At 42.9% G+C, this 24,188-nt stretch overlaps 2 protein-coding genes across 3 annotated transcripts in view; one reads left to right on the top strand and one right to left on the bottom strand.

The window, feature by feature from the left end:
- Positions 1-433: 433 nt before the first annotated feature.
- SCNN1D (sodium channel epithelial 1 subunit delta) lies at positions 434-18,461 on the top strand. 2 transcript variants are annotated; one of them, XM_052793408.1, is made up of 13 exons: positions 434-920; positions 7,659-7,987; positions 8,835-9,087; positions 10,563-10,756; positions 12,240-12,343; positions 12,764-12,927; positions 13,514-13,612; positions 14,234-14,351; positions 14,913-14,991; positions 15,634-15,691; positions 16,465-16,520; positions 16,862-16,937; positions 17,211-18,461. In XM_052793408.1, the coding sequence occupies exons 2-13, from the start codon at positions 7,674-7,676 to the stop codon at positions 17,622-17,624; spliced, it is 1,929 nt and encodes a 642-aa protein (XP_052649368.1). In that variant the 5' UTR covers positions 434-920; positions 7,659-7,673; the 3' UTR covers positions 17,625-18,461. The 2 variants fall into 2 exon arrangements, with proteins under 2 accessions (XP_052649368.1, XP_052649370.1); XM_052793410.1 differs by lacking the exon at positions 434-920 and having other exon boundaries at positions 7,476-7,987.
- Positions 18,462-20,815: 2,354 nt separating this feature from the next.
- Positions 20,816-24,188, bottom strand: part of ACAP3 (ArfGAP with coiled-coil, ankyrin repeat and PH domains 3) — a 101,908-nt gene continuing 98,535 nt past the window's right edge. Inside the window, exon 25 of the mRNA XM_052791602.1 lies at positions 20,816-22,171. Within this exon, the coding sequence (XP_052647562.1) occupies positions 22,065-22,171 (107 nt within the window). The 3' untranslated portion in view covers positions 20,816-22,064. The remainder of the gene's footprint in view (positions 22,172-24,188) is intronic.

Below are 24,188 nucleotides of genomic sequence, written 5' to 3'. Positions count from 1 at the left end.
AGGCACTGCTGGTGATAAAACCAGAGCATTAGGGAGCTCAGCACAAGTTAAAGAGTGTTTACCTACTTCCTTGAGCAGGTTTGGCAGCCTTTGCAACATTTGAACCTGCTCTGGCTAGATGCAAACCAGTGCAAAAGGGACGGCGAGGTACACCAATACTATCCTATTTCTGCAGGCATAGCTCACTCTGGTTTCAAGCTATAGATGCCCTCAGCCATGGCTCAAAGCATCGCACAATCAAAGCAATGAATGTTGGGATTCCCAGAAGACATTTTGGTGAACAGAGCTTCAACACAGAGATTCCAGGAGATGAGGAAAACACCTGAAAATCAGAGTCAGTTCAGGAACATTTGGGGCAGGATCAAAAGGAGACATTAAGCAATGTTTGGAAGCTCTCTAGAGCAGGGACTGCCTTTGTTCTGCCTCTTGCATAGGACTGAACAAGCTGTCAGCACTGCCATAACATGCCTGAGTACCGCTCCTTTCTCCAGTAGGACAGCAGGGAAACAACTGTGTTCTGCTTTGAAAAGATGACAAAGTGGTTCTGGCTAGTAAGAACTGGGGAAAAAATACAGGAGGCAGAGCCCGATGCATGCCGCTTCAAGTCCATACACAGCACAGCCAACCAACAAATGCAAAGAGGAAACACTGGGAGTTTCCTTTTTCTATAGTTGCCCGCAGAAGTTTGTCTGCCTTTGAGTGGGAGGAGGAATAGACTGGCTCATCCAGTGGCCATGAAGAAAGCACCGTGAGGGAGTTTCCACAAAACCAGAGGAGACAAGTCACGCTGATTTCAGAGAGGGAAAACTGGGTTGGTGTGCTGTGTCCTGTGTAATGAGAGAAAATGTGGGAAGATGGTTTGACAGAGTAACCTGGAGCATTCCAGGAGAATAAACGCCATTCATGCAGGAACAAGTGACGTGAGTAAAGCAAGATTTGCTAAAAATCAAGATTAAACTGTAGATCTACAAAGCCTGCTGAAGGCAGGAGGGTACAGTATCTGCTCCGTATCACTTCCACTGCTGGAGAAAGTGGATGCCAAAGGCTGCTTTTCTCAGCTCACAGACTGAAGAACAATATAGAGAAAAAAGTGGGGAATCTCCAGAAGACACAGGCAAGTTGAGGAATAATAGAAAGTAATGAAACACTTAAGTGTGAGAGAGGGCGATAATATGAAACAAATGCAACAAGGGAGAAAGTTAATAACTGAAAGACAGTTTGCGTGGTTAGTGGACAGCAAATTACAGTGAAGTCTACAGTGTGGTATGGCAGCAGGGAAAGCTGCTAGAAGTGGGGGGATTTTGATGTGTCATTTCAGTTTGTTAATTTGCTTTAGGCCTCTCAGCGCAAGCAATTTTCAACCCAGTGGGAAAGTCTTCATGAATGACTAGCTAAAGCGTCCTCTCTTGTTCCTGTGTAAGCCAAAAAGCGTGTGATTTACGTGTCTAGGAAAAGCACTCTTATCTGTCTGGTCAGACTCAGCTCACTGCAATTCAGTGTTCTCACAAGAAGTCCAGGCACTGGCACCTCTTGTTTTGGACATTTAAAAAGATATTGGACAAAATATTAATATTTGAGCTCTAGAGGACTAGCCAGTCACAGCAAGAGGGACTAGCTAGAGATTATCACTAAGCTTCTCCAGTTTAATCTCTGACTCTTTCACTCAAGCCGGTAACAACAGCAAATGTAATAAGGGACAGGCACACTGTTCAACATGCTGAACGTTGTCTGTGCTGTTCATCTGCTTAGTGTCTAATAATAGCCAAAGTCAGTGTTATGAGAGAGATTTGCTCTAGAGAGAGCAAAACTTTTTTCACGTGCACCAGCTGTAAGGAAATATGCAAGGATAAAAAGAAATTATTGCCTGGTAGTAGATTTCCCTAAGTGCCTGAGTCCATTCAACACGGAACATTAATTCACTGAGTAACTCTTTTGCCCATGTGAAGCAGCTAAAGTCTCTTCTCTCTGCCTGCAGGATACTCCTTGTACCTCGCTTTTGTTACTCTGAGCTGCTGCTGATACTAAGACAGGCACATATTCAAAGGCATGTTTCTACAGTCTGATTTTCATTTCTGTTTCAGCAGTCTATCAAATAGGTGAGAATGGTATTATCATCTATGATGAGCATGCACAATAGCGAAGGCTAGTGTAGGGTCAAGAGTGGAGTTTGGACAGTTCCTTTAATATGTGACAGCAATGTAAAAGCTTAAAAGCAAAACGACAAAATTATTTTGTTTACCTGTACTGTTTTCATCAACTAAATGGGATGTGATTCCATTAATCTCAACTGGGGAACAAATTGCAATTCAGGGAAAGGGGCTTGAAAACTTAGAGTGTGGGAGGCATCCTTCTGTGTAAAGCGTAACATGTCCAAAGAGCGTATTCAACCATTGACATTTGCTGCTGCTACACGGGGCATACAATATACTTACTCCTGCCCTCCATTACAGTACTACGAGCACTAATAAACATTCTCTGCCCCACTGAAAATAATTATAGAATAGCCTTTTTGCAACCCTGAAGGACTTTCTCGTGAACGTTATCTCCATAATCTGTTTCTGTATTTTGAAAGAAACGCCAACTTACTTTTTAACCAGCGAGAGAGTTCTCTTCCCCTCTCCTCCCAGTTTGGGATACAGGATGACAAACGAGCAAGTGCAAACAGAAATGGCATCTTGCTTGAGGGACAGCGTTGTCTGCATATCCAGTTCTTCTCCATTTCCTGCAGGAAAAATTCATGGCTGCCTCAGAAGGTATTGTTCTGATGTGTTGCCAGAGAATCTCTACACAGAGGCCTGCAGCCATAATGAAGCAACAGAATTTGTCTTGTGTATGTTCATTGTGCAATAATTTCATTGTCAAGGATTTATTGTTGCCATTTTCTATTGCACAATATAAAATGAAGAGGGAGAGAAGGGTGGGGGACAAATAGATGGACGTGACAGAATTAGGTTTTCAGTGTTCTGAGTTTTTTAATGAGAATTCGACTACTTCTTCATCAATCAGTGACAAGGGGCTCTGCTGTAGCTGTTCATTCAAGAGCCAATTGGATTTTTTTTTTAATCAGAAGTTTAATTTTTACACCCCAAAATACTGTCTTTTTTAAAATTTAAAACATTTTCCAAATATTTTTGGTGACATTTCCTTTTAATACCAAAGACAAAGAGGGGTAAAACACATTAGTAGCAGCTGTTTAGTAGGATTTGCATCTTTTAGAATAATCATTTTAAAATTTGAGATAAACATTCTACATGTTTTGTTTTTCTAAAACAAAATCCAGCACAAAGCAATTGTTAAAAATGTAAACAGGACTGAAATTAGTCAAAATCAGAAGAGTATGTTTCCTCTGATCTTCGTCCTTTCTCCCTTCTTTGTGAATTCAATTTCACAAGAAATTTCAATTGTCTTTGCAAATGAAACTATTTTGCAACGTCCAATGTCATAGAAAATCCAGTTCCAGCCAATTTTAAAAGGCAGACAGGAGCTCTGCTGGTCCAATTTGGAGCTCTAAACATTATCCACATCCAGAGTATTAATATTTTCATATAACAAGCTTCTTGCAAAACCATTGCAGAGCTGTTTTCCAACTGGGCAGATGTCAGTACTAATTATGCAAGCAATCTGAGGTGATTGTGTTTTAGTAGTCCCAGAATTCTGAATCTACTTCTGCATTACTTATGCAGACTTTTGCAAGTCTTAACTAAGCAGTATTACAAAACCAGGGTGTTCCAATTTAAATTGAGTATCATGGTTGATTTAGTCTATTCAAGTCTCAACATCTGAAGAATTAAATTCTTAGTGGGTATGGGATAGCCCACTACAGATGAGCAATATTCTTGGAGAAGCAGGAAGAAATCCACTGCCACGTGTGCCTTAGACTGAGTAGCTGATCATTTCAGATTATGCTGAGGTATGTAATTCCTCAAGCACACCTGTGGAAACCTTAATGGCTTCAATTACTAGTGATCATGCAAGCCTCCGGAAACCATGAAAAGAAGGCAGAAAGCTAGTTCCTTGATGGGAAAGTTCAGAGTGGAGCCTACCTTACAGGGTCCATGGTTACTTCCCTTGGTATCTGTAGAAGTTATGGCTAAAAAGCTGTTCTAGCCATTGAGAAAAAAAAAAAAAATAGAAACGAACACACCACCACCACTCAAACCAACTTTAACTCAAGTGTAACCCTAATGTTAACTTGTTTGTCCAGTTCATTCACTTCCTATTATTCCCTGGATCATGCTTTGAATAATTTTCATGATCTGTTTCTAGTCCTGCCCCTTTTGATGTCATCAATCTGATCCATATAGGCTGGACAGCTCCTGATATATCTTCAGTTAGAAAAGAAAATCTGACAGCTTTGGACCAAGACTTGTCTTCTGTTCAGGATAAAGCTGAAGGCTGAGTTTAGTGGCTACTCTAAACACTCAGAGATAGAGTTTCTGCCAAGGTACAGTGGGGTGTTTTGCAATTTGGTCTTAGTTGCTTTACTGTGTATTTCTGTATGTATGTATGATTGATATGTAGATATAGATACCTATACACATGGTTAAATATTTGACTATGTGACATTCGTGTGTAAGTGTTTAGTATGTGTTGAGCATTGAGTTGCTGTGATAATAGATGAACATATACTTGTTTGCCACTGCTGTTTAACTTCCACTGACTTTCTTATAACCTGCAGCCTCTCTCCAGGCACTTACCACAGACAAGACAAGCAACTGGTGACTGTTGCTGTTACATGTTTTGTTAAGTCCCTGACTGCAATTGCTATGTTAAATAAATTAGTGGTAGGCTGATTTGGGAAACCAGTGGAGAGCGGATGTTCTGTTGCCTGTACACGTGTGTTTTGAAAGATTCCCTCTGGGGGTGTTTTGCATTATCATAGGCTTTTTCATTCTAGTTATTCTAAGAATGCAGATTCAAAGGGTATGAACTAACTAGCCATAGCCTTAAAAGCCCAGTCAGAATGTATGAAAACTGCGGATTGTCTCTGAAAACCATGGTTTGAATATTTACAGGTGGTTTTTTTAGATTCAAAATTATACATAGAAAAAGTGTGTTTGATAGATTTGGTTTAGCATTCATTTTTGGTAACTCTTACCTTTTTTCTACTTTTTCTCATTAGAGCAAAGCTGATTAATACAACAGTAACAAATTAAATTTTCCTGTTTTTATCTCACACAATTTTCATTTTTATCTTAAAATACCATAAATATTTAAGGACTAATTCAATATATTCCTTAACATACACTGCAGGCTTATTTTCATTTATTCTTATCTCAATAAAATGAGAAAGAAAGAACCGAATAAGATAAAGGTTGAACATACAATCTAGCATAAAAGTTGAATCTGCAAAATGTGTAACAAAAGGGGGTAGCAAGACTACCATGGTTTTGTTTCTGGAGTTTGCCACAGGTAGTCCTCTTTGACTGAAGAAGCATTCAGCTGTAAGCCTTCAGCTGTAAGGCTGGCTGATAAAATTTGTAACCAGTGGTTCAGAGTACTATGGCTCTGTGTAGTCTACGTGGGAGTAACAGTTTAACTATATACGCACTGCAGAAAAACAGTGGTACCTTGTAGCAAAAGTGGAATTGCTCATTTCCCCCTTCAGTTTTTTATCACACGTGTTTTCTTTTAATTGTTCGTGCCCCTTTTTTAATATTTCACTTTTCTATTTCACTTCCTGTACTTGTTCAGTGGCAAGTATATCTAAGAAATTTGAAAAATCATTTCTCATGCTTAATTATAAAAGTATAAAGGAGGCGCATATGCCTTTGAGTTAATTTTGTATTATTGTTAAACAGTATCTTACAACATACAAACATGGTATGTGTTGTGGTCTTTGGGGAAAAAGACTTGCGATAAACTGGGTTTGCTTGTCAGATAATACGCTTTTGTGGGCTATGTTAAAGCTAATCTGCTATACAGCTTTTGGAGTGCTCTTCACTGTTTAAGGGTTATTCCAAATCTTTCTGACATGAATAGGTACACTGAAGAGACTGTCTTAGCAGTTTGTAACTCTAAAATATCATTTCATATGAAGTGTCCTATTCCAGGGACCTTTGAAATAAAGCCTTGATTTAAAATGGAGAGGTCTAGTTGGGGATGAAGGCATCGCAGGTCAGGGCAGTACCGTGTATCAGCTGAGCTATGGTACCTCACTGGCACCTCAGACTGAGCCACCACCAAACACTTCAAGGCCCATAACTCAGTAAAGGGCCTGAGCTTTCATTTCGTTATCACGTAGCCCACCTGCAACAATTCTTCATTTATTTGTGGGCTCCTTGTCTTGTCTTCAAATTCTGTTACTGTATTTATAAGATTTTTATTTGGAGTTAAGGTTGGACCAAAGTGGTGTACTCAGTAAACTTCTTTTAATAGCATAATAGGTAGGGTGATTCACAGGGTGCTGTAATGTTGGAAACTCACATATTACAGGACTTGATGTCATGTTCAGTAAGTGGAAGTATGTCAACATTAGTCCGATGTCCCAAACAGGTACTAAAACCTAGGAAGATGTCCTTGGTCTGTGCTGGCTAAAATGTATGAGCATAAATAATGTTTACACTTTCATCAGCGTAAAGTCTGAAATTATCTAGAGTAGCACAGTAGACGTTTCACTTACTGTGACAAAGGAGATATGGATTTTGGTTTCCAGTTATGCCACTCTTCTTGGGTGATTCTCAGTTTCTGTGCTTCATTTTCACTTCTGTAAAATAGAGAGAAGGAGAAGATTTTTAGATTCCTGGAAGAAACTATTTATGTAAGAGATAGGTGGGAAAAATTCTGTTAATAGCAGTAATTAGTATTTCTGTGGTTTTCAGAAACAACCCAAGAGCATTTTGTTTTAAGTAGTATCTGCAGTGCTTTATCCATACCCTGATTTGGTTAATCCCCTCTGTGGTTTCAACTGAGGTGGTGTTTTTCTCCACTTCCTTTCCTAAATACCTAATTCTGCTCATCTGAACTATGAAATACCTACCATATTTCATCTTGGAAGTGGCTCTATTTAAAGGATGGAAGAAATTAATCCTGCTTACCTCCGTTCTGCAGAATGAGAGATTATACAGCAAAAATTCAAACCAGATCCTAATTTGTCCCTTTCATGCACTTGAAAGTTGGATTTATCTTTGGATTTATCCTTGACATAAGGATGAAGCCATATTGCTAGTGCTGAGACAGTCTTGTTCCAGGCCTATAGGCCATGTTTCACTAGCGATATACTCATAATAATGAATTAGTTACGGATCTGTATTAGCTACAGATCTGTATTAATGCACAGTGACACCATGTTTCAGAATTAAACGTTGGTCTTAGTGTTCCTAGAAGGAAGAAAACTACACACCCCTTTGGCCGCAGACTTCTCAGCAGCTTGTGTATTAGTCACTTTACCTTTGCATATCCACACTAACACAGAAGTCATAGTGTAACTGTGCTAGAATGCCTCGAGTTACTTCAGCAGCAGCATGCAGAACATTTGACCTCTCTGTTACTTCCTGGTGTCCACACTCTGGAAAGACAGATGAGTCTCAGTTCACAGTTATTTTCAGCTTTTGCCAATAACAAATTCATTGGCGCCCTGTTTGAAAGAGTCCACAGATTGGCTGTGGTCTTTCTAACAAGCTAATAAGATTTTTTTTTTTTTCTTTTTTATTGAACAGAAACAGAATTAGAGGATGGAGCAGGAAGCGGCAAGAGAAGAGAAGAAAGAAGGCTTGATTGAGTTTTATGATTCCTTCAAGGATATGTTTGAGTTCTTCTGTAAGAACACAACAATCCATGGCACCATCCGCCTTGTATGCTCAGACAGCAATAGGATGAAAACAGCTTTTTGGACCCTGCTTTTACTTGCCAGCTTCGGCATGTTATACTGGCAATTTGCACTTATGTTCAGCCAGTACTGGGCCTACCCTGTTGTCCTGACCATGTCAATGCATTCAGAGCCCAAGATGTTTCCAGCAATTACCATCTGCAATCTGGACCCATACAGGTAACCTGTGCTGTCACCTTGGCTGTAGTCATGTCTTTAGAGTCACAAAGGTTCAGGAAGGGTCAGCAACCTTATGACTGAGGAAGCTGAAGGTAGAGGGAGGTCCCTCTGCCTCACAGAGGTGGAAAGGGACTATTGTTATTTCCAAACTGGTTTTAAGATAAGATCTTGTTAGGAATTGTGCAACAGGCATGTAGCAGTTTGTTTCGTGCACTGAGTCAGGATAGAGGAAACTCTACCTTGTGACTTGGTTCAAGCTGCTAACTGATTTTGTGCTCCAATAAAAACAGTCTTTCCCTGAAAAACATGGCTACTGCGTGTATTCATTCCTAACTAAACTACTAATCTCTGGAACGACGCATGCTAGAGCTGGTTCTGCTTGGGTTTTCGTACGGCACGATGGCTTTAAGGAAACGATAGAACTTCTGTGAAAGTCTGTGGCTCTGCTTGTCAAACAAGGCTCACACAGTAGTGGCAAGTTATAGAGACATTTCAAATTACATAGTAAAGGAATTGCGTAATCTCCTCAGAATAATTATCTAATTGACTGACAGGAAGTCCAGTTTGTTCAGCTGATGCTGCACAGCTACAGGTTCTGAGGTTTTCAGTGGAAGATACGACAACTGGAAATTCAGCTACTGGAGCTCCTAATAAATGAATTTACTGAAGTTAGGTATGCTAAGCATAGGCACCATAATTGTTGGCTTTTCTCAACACAGACATCAAGGTCTGCAGAGACCGGGAGAGCAGCCTTTCCATAGATACTGCGAGGGTACATAAATTAAAGCGCTTTTGTCTAATAGAAATGTGGATATTCACAAATAGCTAATATTTTTGTTCCTTGCAGATTTGAACTGGTTAGTGAACATTTGGTTCAACTGGACCACATGGCAGAGGAATCAATCGCTTTTTTGTACGGCGTCAACACATCCGCCAGCTTATTCCACATGAACGAGATAAACATCCGCATAAAAGACTTGTCAAGCACTGGCAACCTCAGCAGATCTAGCTTCAAGCTGAGCCAAAACTTCTCACTCATGAGGATGTCTGACCACAATAACAGGTCAGGGAAGAAGCTTTCCAGCGTGGGCTTCAGGCTGGTAAGTGCGTGTCCTCTTTGAGGCTTTAACCTGGCTTCAGGCATGAGGATGAGGACCGGCTGCTCCCTGAGGGAGAGGGGGACCCTCTAACCTCAGCAAACCAGCAGGAAAACCTCACACACAGACGGCGGCCGGGTCCAACCAAGGGTCCAGCTCATCAGGCAAGATGACGATGATGAGGCAGGTTGAAGTCCAGGCGGTGAAGTTAGCCCACCGGATCGACAGGGTCCACAGCGAGGCAGGAGCCCAGCAGAAGCCTAGCTGGAAGGCAGCAGCCCCACACCGCAGCCCGAAATGGGGCTGAAGGAGCTGGGCTGAGCTTAAATGAGCGCCTGGGCCCACGGGTGGAAGGTGTGGGTGGAGGACACAGCTGAGGCTGCTTCAGGGCCGTTAAGGCTCAGCAGTGCTCTCAGGGCCCTGACGAAGGTCTCGCTCACGAGGTACATGCCAAAAAAAAACCGAGTGAAAAAAATAGATCGTGTCAGTGCTGTGTAAGGACAACTTGGAGGATGCTTCAGGAGAGTCCATCCCGGCCTCTAACCATTTGTGCTGATCGCTAGGATTCTTGTGAAGTGAAAAAATAGCAACATCAATGATCTTGCACAGCCCACCCGCTTGTAAAGTCCTTCTGGCAGTGACAAATTCAGTAGAGAATGGTAGCAGCAGGCTATGGGAATCATTGTACCCCCTTCCTAAAATTACACAGAACATCTAGACTTAGCAGCCTAGAAATAACAGAAACGACATGCAAGGATTCCCTCAGCGTCTAAATGCTGTGGTACCGGGGGCACTAGAAATGTTGCAGATAAAACAAAAGATGGCAATAACAAATCAAGAGGATTAATACAATAAATGTGTGTCTGTGACTTTGGAGAAGGCGGCAAATGCTTCAGGTTCTTCATATCAAAAACAGGGTTAGCGTAGATCTAGGAGCAGAAGCTATGAGAGAAAGATTGATGTGGCTTGAAAGGCCAGCAGTTTTTGCCTGATTATTATTGTTCTGCCCTATCCTGAAGCCCTTCACGAGGCACACTTTCACCAGAATCTGTGGGTGTTTAGCTGTCTATGTCCTGAGTAAGAACAAAGAAAGCGTCTCAGGACTTGGCTCATGATTCATGGGCTGTAGAGAATTCCCACCAGCCCTGTCCTTCCTTCTCCCAAGGTACCTGAGTTTGCTTGTCTTCCCTCTTCTGCCTCTTTTCCCCTGCACTCATTCCCCTGAGACGAAAAAGCACAACTTATTCAGCTTCAGGGAGAGAAGGTGCTTAGCACATAACAAGGTGACCTCCAGAGGTCCCTTCCAACCTCAGCCATTCTGTGATTCTGTGATAATTAAAATGATCAGAGACTTCACTTTCTGAAAAAATAGAGGTTGCCCTTGTCCCTGTATCCAGTATTGCCTTTACTCCTTGATCTCTGTTACCCTAAGGCTGTCATGTTCTGGCTGTGCTGAATGGCTCCCTCTCTTCTTCCAGTGCAATGCCACAGGTGGGAATTGCTTCTACAAGACCTATTCATCTGGGATGGATGCAATTCTTGAATGGTACAGGTTTCACTACATGAATATCATGTCCCAGCTACCAGTTATAATCAACATTTCTGACCATGAGGAGCAAATAGAAGATATGGTCTACTCCTGTCAGTACGATGGGGAGCCCTGCAGACCCAGGTGTGTTACTTCTTGAGGCACTAATTGTGATTTCAGCAGAACTCAGGGACTCGGGAGACTGAAACTGAGCCTACAATTTCAGGCAGTGCAGGCACTGCATCTCATGGCATACTGCCAGGCTTAGCCCTTGTTGGAGATCTGACTGAAAGAACAGCCTTTCATGATCAGAGCATGGGGCTAGGAACCTAGAGATTAGCGTTCTGCCATGACTTACCTCTGTGACTGTGAATTAGTGTCTTAGGGTGTCAAAGAAGCCTAAGAGAAATTCAGCAGGAATTAAACCTTTGCTGGTGTAAAGATGCATTGCCTGTATTGAACGGTATATGATGAATGTCTATCTGCATGAGAGGAAAGGAGCAGGAATCCTCAGGTATTCAATATGTAAAAGTGGGATCTCTTTTTGCTGTAACAATGAAAAGGGGGGAGAGAAGTGGAAGAAGGTTCTCATGACTCTACTGTAGCACTTGGCCCCTGAGCACAAGGATTGTTCTCAACTATTTTGCCAGGAGAACTCAGTTAACAGCAAAAGGGTCAGATGGTCTTTTTGCATCCTTTTGTCCCTAGAGGCAAAGAAGTGAGCTTGCTGCACATACCAAAGGCAAAGGTATACCTTCTTTTTCCTGCATGCCTATGGTCTCCACTGTTGGAAGCTCTTCCAAATACAACTGACATACACCATCCAAGACAATGCTGTGCCTCAGACACATGAGCCATTTGCTGGTCTTCTTGTTTTCAGCTGATGACTTGAACAAAGTTAACAGCAACGCACTCATCTATGACACAGAATAAGCAGAAGGCAAATTTAAGTGTTTTTCTGAGCACTTTCAGCAAAGGGGAGAGGGGTCTGCAAAGTTTGTTGTAGATCATTTTATGAGATAAGGTACTGTTTTATCTTTCCTGGAGGCAATTGATTCTTACATTCTTCTGCACTTAGCGTTTCTGATGCTGTCATGTAATGTATCTTCATCAGTGCACTTGATGGTGAGCATTGTCACTTTTGTACGTCTGTTCACCCAACTCTTCTTAAGAACTCCTATAAACTGGGAGAATGTGGAGGCTGACTTGGCCAGGGAAGTTCAGCATGATCATAATAAGTGGTACAATTTTTAAGAAAACAAGGAAAGAGAGAATCTATTTCTCTTATTGATTAGAGCACAGAAGTGGTGTTTCTCCTACTGATTAGAGCACCGAACTTCAACCTGCCTGGTTGTTGGAACAAGCAGGGAAAAATTTAGTCTGCTTGGTGGAAGGAAAAGCAAGTCAGAACTCTGAATTTGACTTCTGTGTTTGCCACTCTAGCTGTAACCTTGGGTGAGAGGTGAATCCTTGCGCACCTGCTTTTTTTCCTTGTCTCCAGTGAGTTAACAACTCTTTCCCATGGGCACTCCTGTACATACACACAAACACAAAACACATCCTATGTAGAAGTAAAGGTATTGCTACACTCATAATTAAAACCCATCAAAATTTCTCTTGATTTCAGTGACTATGTTCACTTTCACCACCCAGTCTTTGGAAGCTGCTATACTTTTAACAGCAAGGGAACAGACTCTTTTTGGACAGCTACAAAACCAGGAATTCCTTACGGTATGTTATTTGGCAAAGGGTGGGAAGAAGAGCTAAAGTTAATATAATTTGGCTATGGATTAAATGTATCTTCTATACATGTCTTACTGACATATAGCCCTCTCTTCTAGTCTAGTGGCACAAATTATTTACTATATTTGCTTGCTTCACTAGCCACATGTATATGATAGCCATATCAACCATTTCTTAACTTGTAGCAAGCAGAATATTATTTTAGTTTTCAAGCAGAATATTATTACTGTTTTGGAATAGGCTGGTGCAATTACTACCTGACCACTCACCAGGTCTCTAACGAAAAAGAATGGCTCTTCCGTGAGCTAAGACAGCAGTTTGATCAGTGCTGAGAATTCAAGACATAGTGGTGTTCCTATTTTGGCCCAGAATAAGCCATTATATGATTCCCTTTTCTTTGGTTTACAGGACTTTCCCTTATCCTGAGAGCAGAGCAGAAGGATCACATCCCACTCTTGTCTACAGTCGCGGGTGTGAAAGTGATGATACACAACCACAATCAGACACCATTCCTTGAGCATGAAGGCTTTGACATCAGACCAGGCATTGCAACTACCATAGGCATTCAGCAGGTTAGCCACTTGCTCAAGAGCATTGTTTTGTTTCCTTCTGATTGCAGAAAGTTGTGAGGAGCTGAACGCTGTGACTGACTCATACAACGGACTTGTGAGACTCTCGTGTTCACTTCTTGACTGTGCATGTATATTTATGCAAGCCCCTCTTCTCTCTTCACTGTGCTCAGTTTCCCATGGGTAAAACAAAATTATTCCAAATGTGCAAGTGGCCTTTTGGTCCTCAATACATTGGGGCCTGATTTGTTTTGCACTGAGGCTCTTACACCTCTTACAGCTCGTTCCAGCTCTAGACAGGGGCCTACATGTGTGTATTAGGATGAGAACAAACATTCAGAAGTGATTTAGTTATTTTGACATGATGAGCTACTGCTTGTCAGCTGAACCCTAGTGACTGACCACGTGCACTCTCCTACCTTTGCCCTGTTACTGTACATGTTTTATTAGCAAGGTATAGCTCAGCTGTTCACGTATATTACTACACTTCCTGTCCTTTATATGATGCTCCATCCAGTTAAGTTTAGCTGGTGGTGGCTAGGTCCAATTAAAGCTCCTAATCACTCAAGCCTCTTTTCTGTGTCCACAGGATGAGGTGAACCGCCTGGGTGGCAATTATGGGAAATGCACAACTAATGGCAATGATGTGAATGTTAAACTCCTGTACAACAACTCCTACACCCTGCAGGTATTGTCAGAGTGGCTGGCTGAGGCCCCAGTTTATTCAGAGTGGATGACTAGCAAACAAGTCATACCTTACTCTCCAGAGAGCTTTTACAAATCAGCAGGTTCATTGCTGGAGATAAGAGAGATTCTTGCCCCTCTGAAAAGCAGCTCACAAACAGGGTGTTGTAACTTGGGATGTGTTTTACTGAGAGCGGGATACTTAGTCCCAGACACTGGGGCTCCTCCCTCCTTGTAACACAAGAGAGATCAGACAGTGAGCCAGTCAAGGCAGCTGGACGGTTCTGTCAGGATTTTCTTGGACCATCAGGTCTTTATTTGTGTAAGTAGTTGCTCCTGGCTCTAGGTGTTTGGGCTGCTTAACTGAGATGTTGCTGGGTATAATGAAAAAGGGAGCTGGGGAAAATTCTAGCATCTCACTGAGTTCAATACTGTTTTCAGAGGTAAAGACAAGAAACGAAAAGTGAAAACCTTTTGCATCATCATACTCTGGTAATGGCTGGTGTCTTTTTGCAGTAACAAAATCTCTACGTTGTCTCCTAGCAGCTCTATGCTACAGACTGAAGATGCGGGCACTTGAGAATTTCTGGCTCGTCCGATCTTTTATGTCTTCTTTATTTTCCAGGCTTGTTTGCATTCCTGCTTTCAGCACATAATGGTTCGAAAATGTGGCTGCGGTTATTACTACTACCCACTGCCTCCTGGTGCTGAATACTGTGACTACAATAAGCAGCCTGCATGGGGTAAGAGCAAAAGACTGCTGTCCTGTCCTTGTCGGAAGGGAACACCTTCCTACAATAGTCACTGCTTACATGACTCCTTAGATTACGGCCCTTCTACTTTGTGCCTATTTTCTGCTTAGACTATTTCCTCACCTCACTGAATCCAGCCAGATGGCAGACACCTTTCTGTGTATTTGCCTGGGTATCGAGTTAGTGCATTAAAAATCTTGATGCTATCAAGCATCCTTCATTAAGGACAATAATATAGGGTCAAGCTCTTTCGTGTTACCAATATTGGTGGCTGTGCTGGTGTAAGACAAAGCTTTGAATAACTTCGTTTGGTTTTCTGGTTGGCTTATCCTCAACACAGCCTTAGAGGGGAAGGCACCTGCATGCACACAGGTGATTAGCTCGGCCATCTGCGACCATTCCAAAGTGAGAGCGAGGCAAAACCAGGTCTCTGAGAGAGTGCTGTATGCTCGGAAGGCCAAGTGAGGGCAGAGGTTTTGGTAGCTTTCCGTTTGGTAGCCTTCTATTTCCTGAGTAAGTGTCTGAATGTGTTCCTCCCATTTCTTTCACCAGGTCACTGCTTTTACCAGCTGTACAACAGGCTCAGAAATCATCACCTGAATTGTTTTGACCAGTGCCCCAAGCCTTGCCGGTAGGTCACAAACTGGACCACAATAAATGCCAGCTTGCAGAGGAAAATTACACCAGTGGAAATGTAGGCAACTTAGGGGAAAATGTATGGACCAACTGGCTGACTGAATTTTGGCATTTTCTGAACCAGAGATTTCAATTTGATGTTTGAACCCCAATGCTGAGAAAGGAAAAAGACGACAGCATTAGACAAATTAAATACGAACTTTGTGTGCGCCTGACAGCAGAGAGGGGAAATTGTTTTAATCACGCTGAAATGTTTTATTAAGCCCAAACCAAACTGTTTGTGTCATTTTTCAATCTATATTACTTTTCTTGGTTTACCTTTTTTATTCTAGGTCAATTTCAAAACGGAAAGACATAATTTTAAAGCAAAATATCAAATATTTTGGTTTTGAATGCATCCAAGAAAAGTTGTCAGGATTTTGAAACAGTTCTAGTTTTCCTCCTGACCTGAACGGTTTTCAGGCAACCTCTGGTTTTATTTTCTAAGCTGATTTACAAAGCTTTTTCCAAGGTTCTCAAGAGCCACCCCCAGAACTTCTGCTTTGCACAAGTAGTTAGCATTGTTAAACTCCTTCACGTATTCACTTTTAAATGCCAAGAGTCATAGTGATCATAATCTCCATTTTTATCTTATCAGGGAATCACTGTACAAGGTGTCTGCTGGGACAGCTAAATGGCCATCAGCGAAGTCTCAGGTAGTCCATAGAAAACTGCTATCTTTAGAGGGGATACTGTATTTACTGTGGCTGTTGGAACATCAAAGTGAAGGGTGAAAATAATGACTTAGGCAGCAGCAATGGACATGGCGAATAAAACAAACTGGTCCCAAACCTGGGCCCAAGGGAATGACCCTGTAGTTAAGGTGCTGGAATAAGATGCTAGAGAGGTACATTCAATTCCAGTTCTAATCCGAACTTCCTCGTGACCTGAAGCAGTTCACCTCACTGCCTTAGTTCCCACCTACACAATGGTGTTAATGACTTTCTGCTTCCAGTGGGTGTTGTGGTGTAACAACTCACTTATTACTGTTTGTGAGGTGCTGCAGGGCTGCAGTGGAAACTCTCTGAGTCAATAGATGACCTCTTGCCGTTTCTCGTGTTCTAATGTTAAATGGGCATTCATGCGGTGTGACCAGGTAATTAATTCACGTGAAATAGGTGATAATGGAGATGTAAATACAACCAATACATTTTAAAAGAGGAAACTATTTGGTGGGGTTGCCATTAAAGGCAGAATTTAAGAACCAGAATACTATACACACCTAAAATATCAGTGTGCATTTCCTTGCTATTCTGGCAAATATGGCTACTACTTGATAGCTATCACTATATGATATAAACCAATCAATTACATCCTTTTTTATTATTCACAATAGCCATTTTATTGCTTACAAAATCTGCATTTACAAAATATTAAATAAAAACTCAGAAGACAGGATTGCAAGTAACATACATATACTCTGCTGCAGGACTGGATCCGCCAAGCTCTAAGGCATCAGAATGGATATAATTCTACCAGCAACAGGTTAGTCACTGCAAGAAGGTACCCCTGCTAAAACTATGGATTAACTCTTCATCCTTGCAGAATTTGTAGATGTTAGTCTGGAAAGGGAGGACAAGAGAAAAACGTACAGGGTAATCCAATAAATTTCCCAGCTTTCCTCACAACACTGTAAGACAGTCACTTCTGTAACTTTTCCAAGCTCACGTTAAACACCCTCAGGAAAAAAGCTTGAGTGAGTGGTGAAACCTACTGCCTAGCAATCAGCGTGTAAAATCGAGACCAGAATGCCAGCAGTACCTTCCACCAGGTGAATGACATGCGGACATCCCACCATTGCTAACCGCTCCCTTTCTCCAATACAGGAGGGATATTGCCAAGGTGACTATCTTCTACCAGCAACTGAACTACCAGTCTGTGAACGAGTCTCCTTTACTCTCAGTAAGTTGCACTACATCAGCTCAAAACATTGTTACCCCTCATTACTTATGGTGTGCTGTGTATGGTTGGAGGGAGGATTATTTACAGCCCCCAAGATGGGATGGGATTATTCTTCTTAAGGAAAAGACTTGAAAATTTCGCATTTTACACAGTCACACAAAATTACTCCCCAAATGGCAAGCAGCTAACTGACCTGCCGGAAATATGCAATAATTTCATGTTCCCAGAGCTCTGCTGTGTTTCATAAACACAATCCTTTGATTCTTTCCCCAGGAGAATCTGCTTCTGTCCAGCATGGGAAGCCAATGGAGTCTCTGGTTTGGATCCTCAGTGTTGTCTGTAGTTGAAATGTTTGAGCTGCTTATAGATACACTAGTCTTGTCTCTGCTCTTCTGCTACCAAAGGTTCAGGTCAAAGAAGACATTGCAAGTAGCTCACGCTCCTACCATCCCCAGCGTGAGCTTGACCCTAGAAAACTACCGAGTTGTGCAAGAAGAAGCTGGAAAAGGTGATGATTCTGCTCATACTCACCCTTCTGGAGTGACTATTGCCATGGGCAACAACAGTGACCTGCATCTTCACCCACTCTCCAGCAAGGTGGAAATGCCCGAGCTTTGCCCAGATGTGGTGCTTAATGGATTTAGATACACGAAGGACAGCTCTTCGGAAGGGGAACCAGATAGCTAAGGATGTGTTTGTGTGCACAGAGAAGTGGGAGACTTGAAACTCCTCTAATGCTCAGGTGCTGTCAGAAAGATTGCAAACAGAAGCATTCTGGATCCACGATCTCTGAGCACCTAAACGCCACACTGCTGAGCTTGGCAATCTTCCTCCAGCTATTACAAGTTCATTATTAAACCATCCGTGTGTCCTGGATTCAGGCATCATGCAATGTTCTTTTGTTCCTAATGAGTAGCTGGGGAGGGGAGAACTGTACTTCTACTCTCTGGGACAGTCGTCTCGAGTCCTCATAAAAGCCTATTCATAGCTTTTAAATTTTAAACCCTCGTGAGGAAATCAGCCTGTGGCTTCGGACTGGCCCATCTACATTTCACAAACGTACTCAAGAGAAAAGTCAGCCTGCCTGTTAATGGAAAGATTTCCAATGGAGGCTAAGGAGTGTGTGCTCGTATCAGTCAGTGTTGTCTTGAGGATAACAGAGCATGTAATAATAACAAGAGGTGGCTCTGATTACAGCTTTGCTTCCAAGACACCTCGCTGTCCTTAACCTATTACTGTTGCATTTTGAGGACAGTGCACAGAATACTGCTGCTTAGATGCTTTTAGACTTAACCCAGATTATTTCAAATGAGACTTACTACCTTAGAGGAAAGGAAAGAGAAGAAATGGGGTTGATAACTTTTTTATGCCACAGACGAAGCATCTGATTTATTTAGAAGATTAAAACATTGCTGCATTTTTGTTGCAGTCCATTTATAAATAGAGATGTTTTAATGTTAATATTTGACAGTAACTTATGTGTACATAAAATAACACATTTATTTTTGATGAAGATGTTTGCACAGGAGCATTTTACTCTGTTATAATCTTGTTTATGGCTTTCTGTAGAAAACAAGAGTTAACAAGAAATCAATGAGCTTTGTTTTGTAACTTTTTTTAAATAATAAAATGCTCTGAATACAGACTATGACTGGGGGTTTAGTTTGACTTTGTTTTGCCTTCAACCGATATTTGGGTTTGTTACTGCCTAATTGTTACTTCTAAGTGCTAGGTCTGGAAAAATCTTTTTCAAAATGTCCAGACCTTACTTGCAGAAGCCTAAATGCATAGGGCCAAGTCATGAAGAGAGTTTTGGTTCCAGGCACGTAGGTGGGATCCTCATAGCCTTCAGTTTGCTGCTGACATCATTGGAAGCCAAGCACTAAGATACTTTTGAAAGTCTCACTTTTGCTTGATTTGCTTGATTTTTTTTTTTTTTTTTCATTCACAAGGAGAATCTACAGAGAGGTAGACCAAACCCAAATGAATTGTGCTGTAATACACCAGCCAAGTTACAATGAATAGGAACATGTGGGCTCCATTGCAGTGGGTGATTCAGCCTTTTCTCTGGGTCTTCTGCACTGGGAAATACAGCTTCTTTGCTGACTGGCAAGAGGGATTTTATGCAATACTGTAGTCCGAGTGACCCTGTTGAGAAAGGATACCATGAAGAAAAAAAAGGACTAAGGACGAGAAAGAGAGAAAAGGAATTAGACTTCTAAGTAGAACATCTGGGCATGCCCCGAGAATGCAAAATTCAAGTGGATGCCATGCAGTCATTCCTGAAAGATTACAATGCCTTAGGTATGCACACATCTGTATGTGTGCATACACATACACTTTGCTCTCAAAAGAAAGCCCCTCTCAGAACTCCTAGACTTGTTACCACTGGGGCTAAATGGGAAGGCTAAAGGTTAGCTAAAAGGAAATTGATGAAAGTATATTTATACTGGTTCCAATGCACAAAAAGAAATCACTGCAGAATTCTGCATCACGTAATGCAATTTCCAGGAGGAGCCAATTTTGGGACAGAGGAGTGCAGGACCGAGGATCAAGTGGCAATGTCTTGTCTTGTGGTCAGATTTGGAACATGAGGGATGTGGCAATACAGGACAGGGATCTGTTAGCAGGGGTGTGTGCTTCAGTTTATACGTGTGCAGACCCAGAAGAGCAAGGGGTGTTGCAAGCCTGGAGGGAGATGCCTTGGCAGCATGGTATGCAAGTGGGTAGGGAATGTCTATTGGTAGCATGGGGACATAAGACTGGAAGAGAAAAAGGTGGGGGGTTCACTATGGGAGAGGGACATGGGGAAAATTTGCTTCACACCTGCTTGCGCCACCTTTAGTAGAATAAAATAATGCTTTCTAAGCTAGTGGAAGCATAACTAATAGGTATCCAGTTTGAAGGTAGCTTAAAGCAATCTTCTCTGAGGGTGTGGACTAATTTTCAGCTTAGTAGCTACCTCTTTATTTCAGAACATTCCCATAGCCTGCTGTAGTTGAGAAATCAGCCATACAAATTCTTCATTAGTGTCATACCTTAGTGCTTGTGATATCATCACTGAAATATCTGTCCTATTTGGAGCTCCTCATATCTGAGCTGTGCATTTCTAGCGTGGAGCAAAAATTGAGGCACAAATGGGAGTCACTGTTACACTCAGAATCCCCCAGCACTGCTATAGAAAGGTGTAAATCCAGAGTCCCAACTCCCTACTCTAGCTGCCAGGCTATTGCCCTTCCCCAGTGGAAAGCTTCTATGATAGCTGCCACTCTCACAGAAATTAAAGCTGAGCGGCAGGAAACGCAGCGCGATGTTTCAAATCCCTTTCCCGCTGCAAGCTGCACGGCAAGCTCTTCCACAAACGTGACCAGAAGGCTGCCAGCGGTCCAAGCGGCAGCGGCTCTCCTGCAAGCCCATCATTCCGAACCAGAGCCCAGCCCTTTCCCTGGGAACGCGTCCCACTGTGCAGCTCCGTGCTCACCCAGCAGCATCTCTCCTGGGGTCCCTGTGTCTGTGACAGCTTGTGAAAGCTGCGTTCTGTTGTCCGGTCCGGGAGAGGTTTGGAGGCTTGTCTCTTTAGGAGAAACATCTTGTCAGAAGGGCCGAGATGCCTATTAAGCTGCCACATTGCTGGTGTGTTTCATTAATAGCATTAATGAAATTAGAGCGTGTCTTAATCACATGAAACAGAAGGGCTGCCAAGAGACTTGGAATCCTGTGTCTTTTTGGAGAAAAGTTCATTTAGCTTCCTCTTTTCAAGCCATAAACCTGTGCCAGATAAATTTCATCTTTTAATCCTTCTTATACTAAAGTGCTTCACTGGCTTGTAAAGATCTAGAATCAGAAAAAATGAGGAAATGTGTGTGAATTTTTAAAAAAAAATCCTGTCTTTATTGTCCTTTCATAGATACTGTTTGCATGTGAGATTTTTTTCACTCCCACCTTTTCAAAAAAATGCATTTCTTCTGCCATAAGATATATTACATTTCAGCACGTCATAGTTTATATATATCATTCTGACAATACACTTTATTATGTCATGGTGCCTATACCTGTATAGTCCACACATAACCTTTTATTATTTTTGGTAACTATGACATACAATAATAAAAATGACAAAAATAATACTGAAAGCCGTGCCTTACAGAAGAGTACAACTCTCCTAACAATGAGACGCACAACTAGCAGGAGATAGAGAGCCCCTGAGGGAAAGAGCTAGATTCTGTTTGCCGTATTGCTCATAAAGTCTCCGTGGAATCGGTATTATATCTCCTGGTCCATGTTAAACCAAATGTCTCAAAGCACTCAGCGGTGGAGGTATCTTCAGAGGTGAGTTACACAGCAAAATGAAGTGTTTTGCCAAAGGTTTTGCAGGGGGCTGGTTGGGACTGGGACCCCTATGGCTTAGTGGTGGCTCGGTGCTGCGTCCTGGGTGGCCTTTCTCCTTTGGGAGGAGGGGACGTCTGCATGCGGAGGGCCTCGTGCCACAGGGAATTGCATCCTGACGCCATCGTGGGAAGCTGGTAACTCCTCAGAGCACGGTAGGCGCTGCCTGTTGGTGAGCTGAGCAGCCTGGCTCCGGTGACACCGCCACAAAGCAGCGTAACTAAAAGTCTGCGACGTTCACTTCTCAGTTTTCGGAGCGTTTCAGACTTGCTCTCCTCCTGGCGTGCTCAACGGTCAGCACCACTTACCTGTACTTCATTTTAGGGGCAGGCACTGTTGCAATATCCTAAATGCTAGTGTTTGCATACACCCAGGAAGGGCAAATTTTCCCAGGAATAGCAATGTGGAAAGGGCATTGAGAGCTAAAAGCTCAGCTTGACCCATTTTAAACTGCATTCAGGTACCGCAAGGCATGGGACCTAAGCCTACGGTCTGAATGCATACTTATTCTGGAATCACCCCTGGAGGGCCTGTCATCTTCCCGGTCAGGGCACACAGGCAGACACCAGGGAAAACACAGGTTTCTAGCAGAAGCGTGTCTGAACAGAGAATATCTTTCTTCAGTAGCTGAGCTCGGCTTGGCTCAGACGTAAACCTGCTCAGACGTTTCTGCCGGTCTGCGCTCCTGGAGCTCAGAGCTTGACCTTCCAGCAGAAGGTCTTGGCAGAGGGAGGGAGGGGGCTATCTGCAGGAGTGGCTGAAATGCAGGCTCCTCCTTTTGAGTTTCTCAGGGTTGTTCGAAGCCATGTGAGAGAACTCCCGGAAGATGTCCAGGTAGGTAGCATCTCCTGCAAAAATACACAGGAAGAGGCATTAGTCCCAATAGTTTTGCTTTGCCTTGCTTTGATACTTCCCACCCATGGAGATCATGGTGCATCAGGCCATTTTCACTTGGAACTCCTGACTTTCATCTATCCAGATGAAAGAGACACCTCTACATGTGTTACAGAGGCAGAGCCCAGCTCGTTAGCCTTGCGCTGCCTCAGAGGGTTCTGGTTTGACTTTCCATTCTTTGTTAATTAGAACAGAAGCTTGCATACGTAAACATGCTCTTGGGACTCTTGCTTCACAGTCAGATTTGGGATAATTCCTCCCTTTTAATATTATTGGTACTTTTTTCCAAAGCCCAAGAGAGAGTAGCCTTTTAAGGCTTGAAGGAGAGAGCTATTCTGGAAGCTGAGTGCTCTGAAACACAAAGGTCTTTCGTTGGGCCACTTGTGCAACAGCAGAGCTTCATGCGGTCAGGAACAGAGGGCTTGATATTGGTTTGCTGGAGACAGCGTTCCGCCAGGAACTGAGATAAGGTAATTTTCTAGTTGGCTGGCTTCTCCTCTGGCAGCCAGACTTTTCAGAGCTTGTTGTGGCAGGTACAACATCAGTCCACCTGTACTGGAACAAAACAACAACCTGTCGAAGGGCACTATCAAATAACAATTCTCCGTGACAGCTGACTCAAGGCCCTGTTCAAACCACAAGTGAAGGCAAAGAGTTCAGGTGTCCCAGCAGTGGTTCTGTGATAGAATCTCCCTTGATGCAGGAATGGTTTCAGATCTATGCTGCAATTCTAGAGATAATTAGGCACCCGCATCCCATTAATGATATATCTGCTTGTACGTTTGCTGCTTGATGTTCTAGGGCAGTTTTTGCCACGGACTGGGCTACTGAGCTCATTTTTACCTGGTGATGAACCCATGTAGCCACAGGGGAAAAGATAAGTGAAAGATCCCAGGTATTCACCTACACAGGTGCAGCTACCTTAGTCTTTCATACAGAGCTCCGTGCCCTTTGTTTGATGGAAGACACGTCCTGGAAAGTCACTGAGCGGGTAGATCCACAGCTGCTATGAGCTGCATAGCTCCAAGGCACATCATCCGTCAATATCGGTGCAGTGCTGAGGGACGAGAAAAGCTAATACAAAAACTTGGTTCCACAAAGCCAAGTCGATAGCAGGATCCAGTGTAACTTCATATTGCCACCCAAAATCGGCTGGAGAGAATGGTCTGAGCGCGTCCAGCTAGCTGAGAGTGGACAGAGAAGGCTTGCAGCTTCCCCTCACTCGCCTGGCAGTGCTCCCTACCCTGGAGGCATCTTCCAAGAAGCATTCCTCCAGCTAGTCCTTTGATGCAAGCTCGCAGGACAGGTCCCTCCGTGAACGTGCTGTCCCCTTCCACCCCAGCTCATGGGTGAGCACAACGGGATGTGAGAATTGTCTCTTTTCAGTACATGAAGAGTGTCCAGCCCAAAAGGTCTTGAGAAGAATAGTCTTCAGCATTATCCACAGGCAGGTGACAAAGGCTTATAACACGAGCCTTATCGTCAGGCAGGCTTTGATCAGGATCTGTTGATTTTCAGGCACAGCAACGCTCAGGAAACGTCTGGTTTCATGCCTGCCACAAAACCAACTTGACATACCTGTTAGCTTCTGATTATAGTCACTTGAGCCCCTGCTTAACTGGTGGGACTCAGCCCGTTTCCACTGCCCCCACCAGCGCTGTCCTGTGCGTACAAATATATCCCAATGCTACGGTGACTTCTGCCTTGCAGCCTGTTAGACCACAGTCCTCTCCCACCAGGGACAGACCCTCCACGACCCACACACTGCCTTCCAGTCTCTGCGTGCATCACCCCAGCTTCCTAGCATTTCCACCTGCTTCCCTGCCACCTATTCCTCCCCACCTTGCCTAAATAAAACGTAGTCCCTTTTTGGGAGAAGGAAAAAAACCCCCCACCCTTATACACAACACAGAAAACAGGTAGCTCTTCTATGAGGACAATGAAGACTCATCTCTCCAGGGTTTATTTAGA

This window comes from Harpia harpyja, chromosome 7, assembly GCF_026419915.1.
Source record: "Harpia harpyja isolate bHarHar1 chromosome 7, bHarHar1 primary haplotype, whole genome shotgun sequence".
Lineage (NCBI taxonomy): Eukaryota > Metazoa > Chordata > Aves > Accipitriformes > Accipitridae > Harpia > Harpia harpyja.
The sequence above is the reverse complement of the archived record's forward strand: the minus strand, read 5'-3'. Positions and strand labels throughout refer to the sequence as shown.